This window comes from Jaculus jaculus, chromosome 5, assembly GCF_020740685.1.
Source record: "Jaculus jaculus isolate mJacJac1 chromosome 5, mJacJac1.mat.Y.cur, whole genome shotgun sequence".
In the NCBI taxonomy this organism is placed as follows: Eukaryota; Metazoa; Chordata; class Mammalia; order Rodentia; family Dipodidae; genus Jaculus; species Jaculus jaculus.
The window spans coordinates 77,200,030-77,216,570 of NC_059106.1; the positions used below are offsets into that span (position 1 = coordinate 77,200,030).

Genomic DNA, 16,541 nt, shown 5'->3' on the forward strand with positions numbered 1-16,541 from the left:
ATCAGCTTCCAGGTTCTGATTCTACCTCCTATCACCTTAGGCAAGCAGGTTGGGATTACAGGTGTGTGCTACTTGCATCTAGCTTTATATGTGTTTTTGGGAGTCTGAACTTCTGCCATCATGCTTGCATAGCAAGAGCTTTTATTTTGTTGGTTTTGTTTTTTCAAGGTAGGGTTTCCCTTTAGCTCAGGCTGACCTGAAATTCACTATGTAGACTCAGGGTGGCCTCAAACTCATGGTGATCCTCCTACCTCTGCCTCCTGAGTGCTGGGATTAAAGACATGCATCACCACACCTGGTTTCCTTGATTGAATTTTTTATTTTTAAATTTTTCGTTTATTATTTATTTATTTATTTGAGAGCGACAGACAGAGAGAGAAAGAGGCAGAGAGAAAGAGAGAGAGAATGGACGCATCAGGGCTTACATCCACTGCAAACGAACTCCAGATGCATGTGCCAACATGTGCATCTGGCTAATGTAGGTCCTGGGGAATTGAGCCTCGAACTGGGGTCCTTAGGATTCCCAGGCAAGTGCTTAACCACTAAGCCATCTCTCCAGCTCCCTTGACTGAATTTTTAAAATGTATTTGTAAGCAGAGAGATAGAGAGAAGAAAGAAAGAGAGGGAGAGAGAGAGAGAATGGGCACACCAGGGCTTCCAGTTGCTGCAAATGAATTCCAGATGTATGTGCCACTGTGCATCTGGCTTTATGTGCATACTGGGGAATCAAACATGGGTCATTAGGTCTTGCAGGCAAGCACCTTAACTGCTGAGCCATCTCTCCATCTCTTGACTAGATTTTTGAAACTTAATTGTTTTTCTCTGACTCAGATGCTATCCTCAGTCTTAGCAGACTAGGGTAGCTTCACTTCTGTGAACCTCAGACTTGCCTATATTTCTTTCCAAACGGGGCTAGAACAATACATTGCAAACAAGGTCATTGAGAATAAGGCATAGAGGTGTGAAAGCATGTAGCATCCAGCCATTCTCAAAAGCCTTTAGAGACAGACACAGTCATCCTCTGGCTAGTCTTCCCTCTAGGCTCTCTAGCCGAGTTAGTAAGCCAAAGAAGAAAAGCGGCCAGAGTATTCCATGTGCTGAGAGAAGCTCAGCAGAATATATACACTGCTGTGGGATGATACAGGACAAACAAAAGCTGAGCCAAGGAGGAGCAGAGCTAGTCAAGAGCACTCATGGGTCTGTGGCTCTGGCATGAGCAGAGGAGCCTCCTTTCCATTGCCCACCATGCAGCCCAGAGCAGCGCTGAAGCCTAAGAAGATAAATGGAAGAAAGACATAGCAACTCAAACCTTGGAGTAAGAGCTATAAAAAGTGCACATCTCACCTCTGTTCGGCGAATCTGGATGCTCCTGATGATGCGCTCTAAGAGACCAATTTGCTGCATGAGCCGGAAACAATTTTCTTGTAACTGCCTATTTTCTTTATCCAGGTAGAATGCTCTAAAAATGGCATAAATAAGAAAAAATAACTAAAAACATCTTTCCTCCTTTCTTCCTTTCTTCCTCTCTTCCTCTCTTCCTCCTCCTCCTCCTCCTCCTCCTTCTTCTTCTTTTTTTTTGTTTTTTTGAAGGAGAGTTTTACTCTAGCCCAGGCTGACCTGGAATTCACTATGTAGTCTCAGGGTAGCTTCAAACTCACAGTGATCCTCCTACCTCTGCCTCCTGAGTGCTAGGATTAAAGGCATGCACCACCATGTCCAGCTCTTCTTTTTTTCAAAATATATATTTTATTTTTATTTATCTATTTAAGAGAGGGATAGAGAGAAAATGGGCACACCAGGGCCTCCAGCCACTGCAAATGAACTCCAGATGCGTGCACTACCTTGTGCAACTAGCTTATGTGTATCCTGGGGAATTGAACCGAGGTCCTTTAGCTTTGTAGGCAAATGCCTTAACCTCTAAGTCATCTCTCCAGAATCCATTTTGACATTTTTATAGACATATGGCATTGTACTTTGCTCATATTCCCCCCCCCCATTATCCTTTTCATATAGTAGGGCTTTAAAAATTATTTATTAAGCTGGGTGTGGTGGGATACACCTTTAATCCCAGCACTTGGGAGGCAGAGGTAGGAGGATCACCATAAGTTCAAGGCCACCCTGAGACTACATAGTGAATTCCAGGTCAGCCTGGGCTACAGTGAGACCCTACCTCAAAAAACCAAAAAAAAAAAAAAAAAAAAAAAAATATATATATATATATATATATATATATATATATATATATATATATATATATATTTGTAGGTAGAGAGAGATAGAGAGGAGAGACAGAATGGGCATGCCAGGGCCTCCAGCAGCTACAAACTCCAGACACATGTGCCACTTTGTACATCTGGCTTTAGGTGGGAACTGCAGAATTGAACCCAAGTCATTCAGGTATGCAGGCAAGTGCTTTCACCACTGAGCAATTTCTCCAGCCCTCATATAGTAGTAATTAAAGATATATATTTGAATTCTAGTTTTGCCACTTAGTAGCTATATAATCCTTAGCAAATTATAAACCCAAGCCCCAATTTTCGCAGCCACAAAATGACTATCAGAAGCAATAACATAGCTTGAAAAGGACATAAACAGTAAAAGATAACTAAAGAGTCTCCAGTGTGCCCAAAGTAACAGGTTGTGTGCTGTATTCCAGGGCCAGACTAACCTGCTGCTTGTCCATTCACTAGGCTGGCTTCCCTAATCTCTCTGCATCTTGGCTTCCTCATCCCCATAAACTAAGGCTAATCCGAGTGCATCCCTCCTAAGAATGATATTAGTGATAAATGAACAGAATAGGCTTAGAACAGAGCCTAGCTTATAGCAAGTACTCAAGTAGTGCTAGTCATTACAGTTATTATTGAAGATGTAATCTAGTAAGAGCAATCTACCCTTCGTTCTACTTTTTAAAATTATTTATTTGCAAGGAGTGAGGGAGGGAGGAAGGGAGAGAGCGAAGGGAAGGAAAACAATGAGTATCCTAGGGCCTCTAACCTCTGCAAGCAAACTCTGGATGCATGCATCACTTTGTGCATCTGGCCTTATGTGGGTACTAGAGAATCAAACCTGGTTCATTAGGCTTTGCAGGCATGTGCCTTTTAAAAATTTTAAATTTTGGGGGGTTATTTATTTATTTGAGAGCAACAGAGAGAGAAAAAGGCAGATAGAGAGAGAATGGGTGTGCCAGGGCCTCCAGCCACTGCAAACAAACTTGACACGTGTGCCCCCTTGTGCATCTGGCTAACATGGGTCCTGGGGAATCAAGCCTTGAATCAGGGTCCTTAAGCTTCACAGGCAAGCGCTTAACCGCCAAGCCATCTCTCCAGCCAAGGCAAGTGTCTTAACCACTAATCTACTTATCCAGCTCCCCCATTTTTTTTTTTTTGTTTGTTTTTTCAAGATAAGATCTCACTCCAGCCCAGGGTGGCCTTGAGCTCATGGTAATTCTCCTATCTCTGCTTCCTGAGTGCTGGGATTAAAGGCATGTGCCACCACGCCTGGCTGGTACTTATATTAAAAAAATATTTTATTTATTTATTTGTAAGGAGAGAGAGAGAGAGAGAGGAGACAGACAGAGAGAATGGGTGCTCAAGGGCCTCTAGCAACTGCAAATGAACTCCAGATACATACGCCACTATGTGCATCTGGCTTTACAAGGGCACTAGGCAACTGAATCAGTGTTAGGTTTTGTAGGCAAGTGCCTTAACTGTGCAGCCATCTCTCCAGCCCTCTGGTACTTACATTTTTATCTGCTTTGAATACTTCTTATTAAAAATTAACATGTTGGGCTGGTAAGATGGCTCAGCAGTTAAAGGTACTTACTTGTAAAACCTGATACTCTGGGCTGGAGAGATTGCTTAGCGGTTAAGCGCTTGCCTGTGAAGCCTAAGGACACCGGTTCGAGGCTCGGTTACCCAGGTCCCACGTTAGCCGGATGCACAGGGGGGCGCACGCGTCTGGAGTTCGTTTGCAGTGGCTGGAAGCCCTGGCGCGCCCATTCTCTCTCTCTCCCTCTATCTGTCTTTCTCTCTGTGTCTGTCACTCTCAAATAAATAAATAAATAATGAACAAAAAAAATATTTAAAAAAAAAAAAACCTGATAATCTGAGTTTAATTCCTTAGTACCTGTACAAAGCCAGATGCACAAAGTGGCACATAGATCGGGAATTTGTTTGCAGTGGCTGGAGGCCCTAGTGTGTCCATTCTCTCTCTCTTCCTCTTATCAAAGAAGTAAATATTTAAATAAATAAATAAAAATAAACACATTGGCTGGGTGTGATGGTGCATGCCTTTAATCTCAGCACTCCGAAAGCTGAGGTAGGAGGATCACTATGAGTTCAAGGCCTGTCTGTGGCTACATATTGAGTTTCCAGATCAGTCTGGGTTAAAGTAAGACCCTACCTCAAGAAAACCAAAAACTAAAATACACTGGTATGCCATTGGTTTCATGAGTTTAAGCTACTCATATGTCCTGTGAGCTTGATTCTCTCTGGGTTTATATTTTTGTTTTGCTTTTTTCCTTTTTTTTTTTTTTTTTTTTTGAGATAGGGTCTCATTTTGTAGTCTAATCCAGCCTAGAACTCACTATGTAGTCCAGGCTGGCCTCAAACTTCCAGCAGTCTCCCTGCCTCAGCTTCCTAAGTGCTAGGGTTACAGGTGTGAGCCATTATACAGGCTTCCTTGGTGTGTCCTGAGTCATAACATGTACAAAGTGAAGAGACATACTGCACAGCCAGATCTTAAGAGGTGCAAGGCTGCTGCAAGAGCTCCTATAAGCAGCTGGCAGCAAACCAAAGGACAGACGCTGGAACCACTTCTCCATGGTTGGCAGGGGGATAGGGGTACCCTCTCTGTGGAGTTCCCAGGCACCATGGTACCTACTTGCTTTGCACAGAAGAGATTGTGGTTCTGTTGCTGCTGATCAGTTCTTCTTGATTTGTGACTTGTTCCAGAAGCTTCCTTTTCTCTAGGAGCAGGATGTCATTTTGGGCAATGACCTGGGCCTGGAAAATCTTGTCCTAGGGATTACCATAGCAAGAGAAGGAATTACATATGTATGCAAGAGCTTCAGCCTGTTTCCAAACTTTAACAGCAAACATGTCTTGTTTTCTCTCTTTCCTGCCACCTGTTAACTGACATTGTCACTAGTTATGTCTTACTATATGTAATCTAGAGATTTTACTTATTTACTTGCACATGCGCATGTGTGTGAACACACACACACACACACACCAGGGTCTCTTGCCACTGTAAAGGAATGCCCAAGAGTTTACATGGGTGGTTGGGGAATTGAACCTTGACTGGCATGCTTTGCAAGCAAGTACATTTAATCACTGAGCTGTTTCCCCAGCCCAATAATCTAGAGATTTTTTTGTTTGTTTGTTTTTGTTTTCTGAGGAAGGGTCTTACTCTAGCTCAGGTTGACCTGGAATTCACTATGTAGTCTTAGCCTGGACTAAAACTCATAGTAATCCTCCTACCTCTGCCTCCCAAATGCTGGAATTAAAGACATGGTACCTTCCAGGTCAACCTAGGCTAGAGTGAGACCTTATCTTGAAAAACAAAAGAAAAAATAAATAAAGGCATGTGCCTCCTCTCCCAGCTAATCTATAGACTTTTTTTTTTGAGGTAGGGTCTTACTCTAGCTCAGGCTGACCTGGAATTCACTATGTAGTCTCAGGGTGGTCTCGAACTCACAGCGATCCTCCTACTCTGCCTCCTGAGTGGTGGGATTAAAGGCATGCATTACCACACCCAGTTTAATCTAGAGATTTTTGACCTGGAGTTCCATATCAGTGGCTGGAATGTCTGAAATAGCATTAGTTTTCTCAGCATCCTTGGCACATAGCAGAGGTATAATAAAAACATGTTGGGGGGTTTGAGAAATAAGTACTGTAGAAGTGATGAGACTTTTCAAAATTTGAAATGGGCAGGATTTCCCCAAAAGGGAAACCTTACTAGCCTAGTCCACTGCTCTCCATAATATGTGTAGTTTAGTGATCCTAAGTCAATTTGCACTTGACTCCATCTGTTTCATTTCCTTCTTACCTATATGTCTGTAAGTCACAAAATCAGAGAAGCCCAGTGTGGTGATACATGCCTTTAATCCCAGAGGTAAAAGGATTGCTGTGAGTTCGAGGCCACCCTGATGCTACATAGTGAATTCCAGATCAAATTGGGCTAGAGTGAGACCCTACCTAAAAAAAAAAAAAAGAAGAAGAAGAAGAAGGAAGGGAAGGAAGTGGTATTTAGAAAAAAAGTTTAGCTGGGTATGGTGGTGCATGTCTTTAATCCCAGCACTTGGGAGGCAGAGGTAGGAGGATCATCATGAATTTGAGGCTACCCAGAGACTCCATAGTGAATTCCAGGTCAGCCTGGACTACAGTGAAACCCTACTTCGAACCCCCCCCCCCCGCCAATAAAGGAAGTTTAAAGGCACTAGTTGAAGCTGGGCATGGTGGCATGTGCCTGTAATCCCAGAACTTGGAAGGCTGAGGCACAGGGATAAGGAGCTCAAGGTCATCTTTAGCTACATAGTAAGTTCAAGACTACATGAAATGCTGTCTCAAAAGGAAGAATAAGAAGAATATGGAAAGATATCTCACTGGTTAAAGATGCTTGCTTGCAAAATTTGTCTTGAAACAACCTCAACAGAACCTAAGGGAAGCCATCTTGACATTCTCCAGGAGCTATAGGAGAATAAAGGTTAACGCAGAACAGTAGCTAAGACATCTGGTACTAGTCTTTTCCTAAAGTCAAGGCAATCTGGTCCCAGGTGCATGCTGCATACCAACGTCTGGTGTTTGGTCTCATCCTTATCTGGTGCTTGCTCTGTGCTGTCTGCCAAATTCTGCTTTTGTAAACCATGCTTGGTTGCTCTTGCAAAATTTATTAGGGGAGAGGGGGGAGAGTGAAGGGCAGAAATGTGGTTTATGTCTTTAAAAACTCATTGTCAAGATAGGCTGATGCTGTTCTCTTCCTCAGCACCCAGCTGTGGAGAGACAGACACCAGCAGGCCTAAATAAAGACTCCTTTTAAAATTTTACTTGGGTGGTCTTCTGTTCATTTCTGGTCTGCAACTTGCTACAGTCTGTCATTGTTTGATTCTCCAGTACCCCTATAAAGCCAGAAAAGTGGCACATGCATGTGGAGTTCATCTGCAGCACCAAGAAGCCCTCACATGCCCATATTTATTATGTATTCTCTCTCAAATAAATAAAAATATAAAAATTATTATTTTTTAAAAAAAATGTTTTTTATTTATTTATTTGAGAGCAACAGACAGAGAAAGAGGCAGATAGAGAGAGAGAGAATGGGCGTGCCAGGGCCTCCAGCCACTGCAAACAAACTCCAGATGTGTGCGCCCCCTTGTGCATCTGGCTAACATGGGTCCTGGGGAATTGGGCCTCGAACTGGGGTCCTTAGGCTTCACAGTCAAGCGCTTAACTGCTAAGCCTTCTCTCCAGCCCCCCCCCATTTTTTTTTAAAAAAGAGTTGGAGCTGGGGGTGGTGGCGCATGCCTTTAATCCCAGCACTTGGGAGGCAGAAGTAGGAGGATCACCATGACTTCGAGGCCACCCTGAGACTACACAGTGAATTCCAGGTCAGCCTGGGCTACAGCAAGACACTACCTCGAAAAGCAAACAAACAAACAAACAAAACAAAAAAAAAAGAAGAAGAAGAGCTAATAAAGAACTAGTGATTATCTGTTTTCAGAGCCATTTAAAGCTGACACTAAAGTTTGAGAACAAATGAGGGTTACATAAATCAAGAATGTATTACCAAGAGTACGTTGGAAGGCTTTGTTGAGGATTGTTGAAGAAACATTTTCTTTCTTTCTTTTTTTTTTTTTTTTTGGTTTTTCGAGGTAGCGTCTCACTCTAGCCCAGGCTGACCTGGAATTCACTATGGAGTCTCAGGCTGGCCTCGAACTCACAGCAATCCTCCTACCTCTGCCTTCCGAATGCTGGGATTAAAGGCATGCACCACCACGTCCAGCTCTGAAGAAACATTTTCATTGCAAGTCAGGACAATTATAAATTGCCAGTGAAGATTACTTTCAGGGTTCCATTTGGGTTAGCAACTCTATGAGATTGTTCAGCAGGGCTTAAAGAATTACATTGGTTAAATGGACTTGCTTGCAAAGCCTGATGGCCTGGGTTCAGTTCCTTTGTACCCACATAAAGTCAGATGCACAAAATGGCATATGCATTTGTAGCTCATTTGCAGTGGTAAGATGCCCTTGTGTGCCCATTCTCTCTCTCTTTCTGCTTGCACCTAAAAATATTTTTATTTTTATTTATTTATTTGAGAAAGGGAGAGAGTAAGGAAGAGAGGGAAAGAGAGAAGGAGGGAGGAGAAGAGAGAGAAAGAGAGAATGGGTGTACCAGGGCTTCCAACCACTGCAAGTGAATTCTAGATGCATGTACCACCTTGTGCATTTGGGTTATGTGGGTACCGGGGAATCAAACCAAAGTCCTTTGGCTTTGCAGGCAAGCGCCTTAACTGCTAAGCCATCTTTCCAGCTCCATAAATGATAAATTTTAAAAAATAATTATATTATCTGGGTGTGGTGGCACATGCCTTTAAGGCCAGCACTGATCACTGTAAGTTTGAGGCCAGCCTGAGACTACATAGTGAATTCCAGGTCAGCCCGAGCTAGAGTGAATTCCTACCTCAGCAAACCAAACCAAACCAAAACAAAACAAAAAGAATTATGTTGAGGGCCAGAGAGATGGCTTAGTGGTTAAGGCACTTGCCTGAAAAGTCTAAGGACTCATGTTTGACTCTCCAGGTCCCATGTAAGCCAGATGTGCAGTGACACAGGTGTGCAAGGCTGCACATGTGCACAGGGGCACTCATGTCTGGAGTTTGATTGCAGTGACTGGAGGCCCTGACACACCAATTCTTTTACTCTTCTTTCATAAAAAAAAAAAGGCAGTCTGGGGCTGGAGAGATGGCTTAGCGACTAAGGTATACACCTGTGAAGCCTAAGGACTGTGGTTTGATTCCCCAGGCCCCATGTAAGCCAGATACACAAGGGGACACATGCATCTGGAGTTCATTTGCAGTGGCTGGAGGCCCTGGCATGCCCATTCTCTCTCCTTATCTACCTCTCTCTCTCAAATAACTAACTAATAAACAAAATATATTTTTTAAAAAGCAGTCTGTTGGGCTTATCTCAAAAGAAAAAGAATTATATTGATAAATAAAAGATGCAACCAATAAAATGAGAAAAATGGAAAGAATGAAGAGGGAGGAGGTGACAGAAGAGGAGAGGAGTGAAAGCTGTGACAAGCCATCAGTGACTAGGAGATGAGTGGGCGCTCTCTAGTCTAAATGGCTAACCAACCACCAGCAAGCAACAAGGGTGTAATTTTTCTCACCGTTTCAACTTTTTGTTGTAACTTTCCAGTTTCATCTTCAAGTTGTTTGATCCTTTTATTTCGTCTTTCTAATTCACGAGTTAATTGGTCCTTGATCTTTTGAAGCTTGGCTTTGTGGTAGTGGTGTTTGTCATTGTAGCTTCTAGAAGAGTACATATGAGTTAAGTATGCCTCAACACAGTGAACACTTACGTGGCCTCTTTAAGGGGCAAAACCTGGACATCCACCTTTCCTCTTGTTGATGATGTCAGGAAAGCAGAAGTGTATGCTCCTGCCTCATGCTTTCCCTGGGCAGGGAAGTGAACCCAGGACAACCCCTCCATAATGGCCGTGGTCAGCCTCTGGCTTACTTGGTTTGAACTGACTAGGAGTGGTAGTTTTAGCCTCCGAGTTTAATTTAGGGAACTCCTTGATTTCTGATCCCTGGCACATGAATTCTGAATCCTGTTCCACAGATTAGGCCAAATATTTACAATTTCTTAGTTTTTGGCTATACTCTTGCACAATGATATAAGCACGTAAGTCTTGTCTAATGCCCACATAACGGCCTGTCCACAGTCCTTGCATTGACTGTGGACTTCTAAATTCTGGTTCCACATAGGTCCCTGCTCAGGACTCTTAATCTGATTCTGACACTGAGCACATGGAAAGACATGTAAAATCAATAGCCAGCCAGGAAATGCCAATCAAGATTGAAGTGAGGGCTGGAGAGATGGCACAGTGGCTAAAGTGTTTGCCTGAAAAGCCTAATGAGCTGAGTTTGATACCCCAGTACCCACTTAAAGCCAGATGCACAAAGTAGTGCATACATCTAGAGTTCATTTGCAGTAGCTAGGGGCCCTGGCACATCTATTCTCTCTCTCTCTCTCTGTGTCTCTCTCACTCACTCTGCTGGGCATGGTGGTGCATACCTTTAATCCTTTAAACCTTTGTAGGCAGAAGTAGGAGGATCACTGTCAGTTCAAGGCCAATCCTCAGAATAGATGTGAACTCTAGTTCAGCCTGGGCTAGAGCGAGACCATGCCTCAATAACAACAACAACCATAAATGATCACAATGAAATGAAATAGCACTAATAGTCAGATTTAAAACAATGGTAGTAAGTCATGCAAGGAATAACACTGGAAACTGTACTCATTGCAAGCAGCAATGTCAAATGGCAATTCCTCAAATGGTTAAGTAGAGTGGGCATGTAAGCCAGCAATCCCACTCTTAAGATATGAGGTAAGGAGTAGAGAGATTGCTTAGTGGTTAAAGCACTTCTTGCCTGCAAAGCCAAAGGACCCAGGTTCGATTCCCCAGAACCCATGTAAGCCAGATGCACAAGCAAGCACATGCATTTGCAGCAGCTGGAGTTCCTGCATGCCAATTCTGTCTTTCTCCCTCCCTCTCCATCTTACTTTCTCTGCCTCTTTCTCTCAAATAAATAAATAAAAATAAAAATATTTACAAAAAGATATGAGGTAAGAATGAAAGCATGCATTGACATAAACACCTATACATAAATGTTATTTGTGTGTATATGTGTTCACATGTGTGTTTCCCATGAGAGTGCAGGCGTGGTACCTGTGTGGAGGTCAGAGAATAATGTTCAGGTCATTCCTCGCCTTCCTACCTTATTTGAGGCACAGTTTCTCTCTCTGTTTGTTTTTTGGTTTTTTGAGGTAGGGTCTCACTCTGGTCCAGGCTGACCTGGAATTAACTATGTAGTCTCAGGGTGGCCTTGAACTCTCGGCAATCCTCCTACCTCTGCCTCCCGAGGGCTGGGATTAAAGGCGTGAGCCACCACGCCCAGCACAGTTTTGCTCTCTGGATCTTACTCTGCTGTTGAGATTTTGTCCTGATGTTGTTCTCTTCTGTCCTCGCCCTAAGCTTCTGGGGAAGTTCTCCTGTCTCTGCCTCCTACCTTATCATCAGTATGCTGGGATTACAGAAGACAACCTCCCTTTTCAGGATTTTTTTTTTTTAAGGTAGGGTCTCCTGCTAGCTGAGGCTGACCTGGAATTTATTATGTAGTCTCAGGGTGGCCTTTAACTCATGGTAATCCTCCTACCTCTGTCTCCCAAGTGCTGGGATTAAAGGCATGCATTCCCACGTCTGTTGACTTTGGAATTTTTACTTAGGGCTGGGAAGGATCAAATTCTGGCTTGAGTGACAAGTGCCTTATCCACTGAGTAATCTCCAACCCCACTATGTTCTTAGTAGCATTATTAATAATAGCCAATGATAGAGAGACAAGCCAAGTTTCTATCATTCAGGAAGTCAATAAACTATGATATCCTATGATGGGCTATATCACTCAGCCATAAAAAACAATGTCAGTCACATGCTACAACATGGATAAACCTTGAGGTCATTATGTTAAGTGAAAGAAGCAATCATAAAGACTACATATTCTTTAATTACACATACATGAAATTCTCATACTAGGCAAGAGTAGAACAGAGGAAAGGAATGATTGCCTAGGGCTTGCGGTGGGCAGAAATCAGGGATAGGGTACAGGATGCTGCTTCCTCCCTTTTTCTTACCTCATTGTTTTGTTTTGTTTTTTTTCGGGGTGGGGCGGGGTGGGGTTCAAGGTAGGGTTTCTCAGCCCAGGCTTGCCTGGAATTTGCTATGGAGTCTTAGGTTGGCCTTGAACTCACAGCAATCCTCCTACTTTGGCCTCCCTAGCACTGGGATTAAAGGTGTGGGCCACCACTCCCAGCAACAATAGGATTTTTTTTGAGACTGCCAAATGACATGGCTCAAGTCAGGCATGTGGTGCACAGCTTTATACCAGCACTGGGGAGGCAGAAGGATCACCATGAGTTGGAGGCCACGCTGAGACCAGAGTGAATTCCAGGTCAGCTTGGGATAGAGTGGGACCCTACCTCAAAAAAAAAAAAGAAGAAAGAGACCTGTCTTAAAATACAAAGCAAGAGAACAAGAGAAACTATTAGCATGTTCCCTTGCTTCTACCTCACAAAGAAATCAAACTTGCCTTTTTTTTTTCAAGGTAGAGTCTCTAACTCAGGCTGACCTGGAATTCACTATGTAGTCTTAGACTGCTCTAACTCACAGTGATTCTCCTATCTCTGCCTCCCTAGTGCTGGGATTAAAGGCATATGCTACCATGCCTGGCAAAAAAATCAACTTTGAGGGCTAGAGAGATGGCTAAACAGTTAAGGCGTTTTGCCTGTGAAGCCTAAGGACCCAGGTTCAATTCCCTAGTACCTATATAAGCCAGATGTACAAGGTGGCACATGTTTCTGGAGTTCATTTGCAGTGTCTGGAGGCCTTGGCACACCCATTCTCTCTATGTGCTTCTTCTTCTCTATCTCTCTCACTAACAAATAAGTAAAAGTTAAACTAAAATAAAATTTAAAAAACTGTATCACATATCCTATTAAAAATAAAAAAGGCTGGAGAGATGGCTTAGCTGTTAAGGTGCTTGCCTGTGAAGCCCAAAGACCCAGGTTTGATTCCCCAGTACCCATGTAAGCCAGATGTACAAGGTGGGACATGCATCTGGAGTACATCTGTAATGGCTAGAGGCCCTGGTGCACCATTTCTCTCTCTCTCTCTACCCTCCCCACCCCTGTTTTTCTTTCTCAAATAAATAAATAAGATTTCAGAAAAATAAAAAATCTGGGTGTGGTGATATATGCCTTTAATCCCAGAATTCAGGAGGTAGAGGTAGGAGGATCACTGTGAATTCTAGGCCAGCTTGAGCTAGAGAGTGAGACCATACCTCAAAAAAACAAAAAAAATAAAATAAGACAGAAGTCAATATCAAGCAAATGGAAGCTAAAAGCAAGCTGCTGTACCTATTCTGATACTTGATAAAGTATACTTTAAACAAAAATTAGTCGATGAGATAAAGAGGGCCAATTACCAAGAAGATAGAACAATTATAAGTATATGTGCACCAAACATGTGGGTTCCCAATCTCATCAAACAAATGCTAGTGGTCATAAAAGGTCAGCTAGATTTTGATACAGTGATGAAGGATGATTTCATTCCTCATTTCTGGGTGAATTATCCACACTAAAAGTCAACAGTGAGGGCTGGAGAGATGGCTCAGTGGTTAAGAGATGCCTGCAAAGCCTAAGGACCCTGGTTAGATTCCCCAGTACCCATGTAAAGGCAGATGCACAAGGTGGCACATGTGTGTGTCTGGAGTTCATTTGCAGTGGCTAAAGTTGCACAATTCTCTCTCTTTCTATCTGCCTCTTTCTCTCAAATAAATAAATAAAATATTTCTAGAAAATCAACAAGGAGGGCTGGAGAGATGGCATAGCAGTTAAAGGCACTTGCCTGCAAAGCCTAAGGACCCATGTTTGACTCTCCAGGTCCCACTTAAGCCACATGCACAAGGTGACACAAGCAAGCAAATTCACGCATATGTACAAGGTGGTGCATGTGGAATCGATTGCAGCGGCTGGAGGCCTTGGCATGCACATTCTCTCTTTCTCTCTCTTTCTCATTAAAAAATCAACTTTGAAATGACAAATTGGTCTTTGGGTTTATTGTTTCTTTCTTATGCGTTTTCCCCACAGTGCTGGGGACTTAACTCAGGGCCTCCACATGCTAGACAAGTGCTCCACAACTGAGTTTCAGTCCAGTCCTATTCCTAGTTGGTTTTTTTTTTTTTCCTGTCTTTCCTAATTAGCTCCTTTTTGTCTATAAAACAAAAGTCTTCTGCTTGGCTCACTGGAACACTTCTTTCCTATTTTATGGAATGAAATGTTGCCTGATTCTAAGTAGAAAATAGGGCTGTAGTCAGGTATGGTGGTACACACCTTTAATCCCAGCACTTGGGAGGCAGAGGTAGGTGGATTGTGAGTTTGGGGCCACCCTGAGACTACATAATGGATTCCAGGTCATCCTGGGCTACACAGTGAGACCCTACCTCAAAAAAAAAAAAAAAAAAGAAAAAGAAAAAAGAAAAGAAAATAGGGCTAGAAAGATGGCTCAGCTGTTAAAGTCACTTGCTTGTAAAGCCTGACAGCTGGGGTTCAGTTCCCCAGTCCCCACCTAAAGTTAGATGCACAAAGTGGTGCATGTATCTGGAATTCACTTGCAGCATGCCCATACTCATTCTCTCTCTCTCTCTGTTGCTAATTACAAATAAATTTAAAAAAATTAAAAAATAAATAAAATAGAAAATAAAACCAGTCAAGATTTTTAAACTGATGGGCATGCCCCCTTACTTGAGGCCTGTCTGGGCTACATCATGAGATCCTATCAGAAAAAAAGAAAGAAAGGTCTTTAAATTGCTATACTTTTGTCCTTTGTTCTTTGGCATACCTATTGGCCTGATGATACCAAATCATTCTATATACTCCTACAACTTTTGGGCTCTTATCTGGAATGTTATACATCTTGTACACTGGAGGTCCCTACAGAGCTTTAGGCATGATTACAAGCCTGGGATTTTTTAGCCCAACATTCTGGGAGAAGAGAGAGGTTTACAGTTGGGTGATCTTACCTACATACGACCATCATAAGAGGAGGAAAAGATCATGACATCAAAATAAAAGAGAGACGGATTGAGATGGGGAGGGGATATGATGAAGAATGGAATTTCAAAGGGGAAAGTTGGGGGAGGTTATTACCATGGGACATTTTTATAATCATGGAAAATGTTAATAAAAATTGAGAAAAAAAAACAAAGTAGAAAAAGAAATAAAGTTGAGTGATCTGACTGCACATGGCAATGACTGGAATAAGGTACATTCTTGTGGGACTGAGCCTCATCCTGTGGGCTCTGCTGCTATCCCCAGTAGAAAATGTAAGAAATGAATTGAGCTGGGCGTAGAATTCCACACCTGTATGCCCAGAACTTGACAGGTGAAGGCAGGAGTATCAGGGGTCAAGGGTAGTCTTGGCTAAATGAGACCCTTTCTCAAACAAACAAACAACCTCTCCACAAACAACACTGCCAAACATTGGATTCCAGAAGCCAGAGACATGCATGCCAGACTAGATAGAGCTTTCCAGCATATGTAACAGTGAGTGACTGCTAGAATATCCCTAATTATATTTCTCTTTACATTATTGAACCTTGAACTTGACCATGTATCTGAGGCTGGCTTTGAACTGCTAATTTTTCAATCTTCCCCTCTCATAAAACAAAGTAAAGGCTGGAGAGATGGCTTAGTGGTTAAGGCACTTACCAAAGGACCCAGGTTCAATTCCCCAGTACCCACATAAGCCAGATGCACAAAGTGGAGTTTGTTTGCAGAGGCTAGAGGCTCTGGTGTGCCCATCCTATCTCTATATTTGTCTCTTTTTCTTCTCTCTCAAATAAATAATAAATAAAATATTTTTAAAAATAAAGAGGATAAATTATAGGAAAATATATATAACCCTCAGTATGATCAGCATTATGATATCATTGTTCCCTTCTAGATTTTGGTTTTTGTTTTGTTTATTTGAGAGAGAGAGAGACAGAGAGCGAGCCCATCAGGGCCTCCAGCCACTGCAAACAAACTCCAGATGCATGCACCACCTTGTGCATCTGGTGAACTAAGCCTCAAACTGGGGTGCTTAGACTTCACAGACAAGTGCTTAACCACTAAGCCATCTCTCCAGCCCCCTCCTTCTAGATTTTAAAATTTTAAATTTATTTTTTTGAGAGAGAGAGAGAGAACACTCTAGGACCTCCAGCCACTTCAAATGAGCTCCAGATGTATGCACCACCTTGTATATATGGCTTATGTGGGTCCTAGGGAATAGAACCCGGGTCCATTGGCTTTGCTGGCAAGCACCTTAACTGCTAAGCCATCTCTCCAGACCCCTTCTAGCTTTTTTTTAATATTCATCCATTGTTTCAACATTAAAATTTTATTAAACTTTCTTAGTCTTTTAACTTATTGTATCTTGAGCATTTTTCATGTTGTAACCTAGCATTCACAGTCATCATCCTTTATAGCATTTATGTTTCATGCATTATTATATTTTGCCTATATAATATCCTATGGTTTATTATTATTATTTTTTAATCAGGGGCTCACTGTAATGTAGGCGGATATGGAACTTACTCTGTAGCTTAGGCTAGAATAATAGGTGTGATGAACCACTCCCAGACCAGTCTCCTATTTTTTTTTTTTTCTTTTGAGGTAGGGTCTCACTCTGTCCCAGGCTGACCTGGAATTCACTCTGTAGTCT

General features: G+C 42.4%; 1 protein-coding gene across 5 annotated transcripts in view; it reads right to left on the reverse strand.

Annotated features, from left to right (window-relative positions):
* Ccdc30 (coiled-coil domain containing 30) overlaps positions 1-16,541 on the reverse strand; it is a 164,646-nt gene that overhangs the window by 7,059 nt on the left and 141,046 nt on the right. For all 5 annotated transcript variants that reach the window (XM_045149712.1, XM_045149711.1, XM_045149710.1 and 2 more), the window contains 3 exons: positions 9,387-9,528; positions 4,882-5,018; positions 1,345-1,459 (listed from right to left, as the gene is read on the reverse strand). In XM_045149712.1, coding sequence (XP_045005647.1) covers positions 1,345-1,459; positions 4,882-5,018; positions 9,387-9,528 — 394 coding nt within the window. The remainder of the gene's footprint in view (positions 1-1,344; positions 1,460-4,881; positions 5,019-9,386; positions 9,529-16,541) is intronic.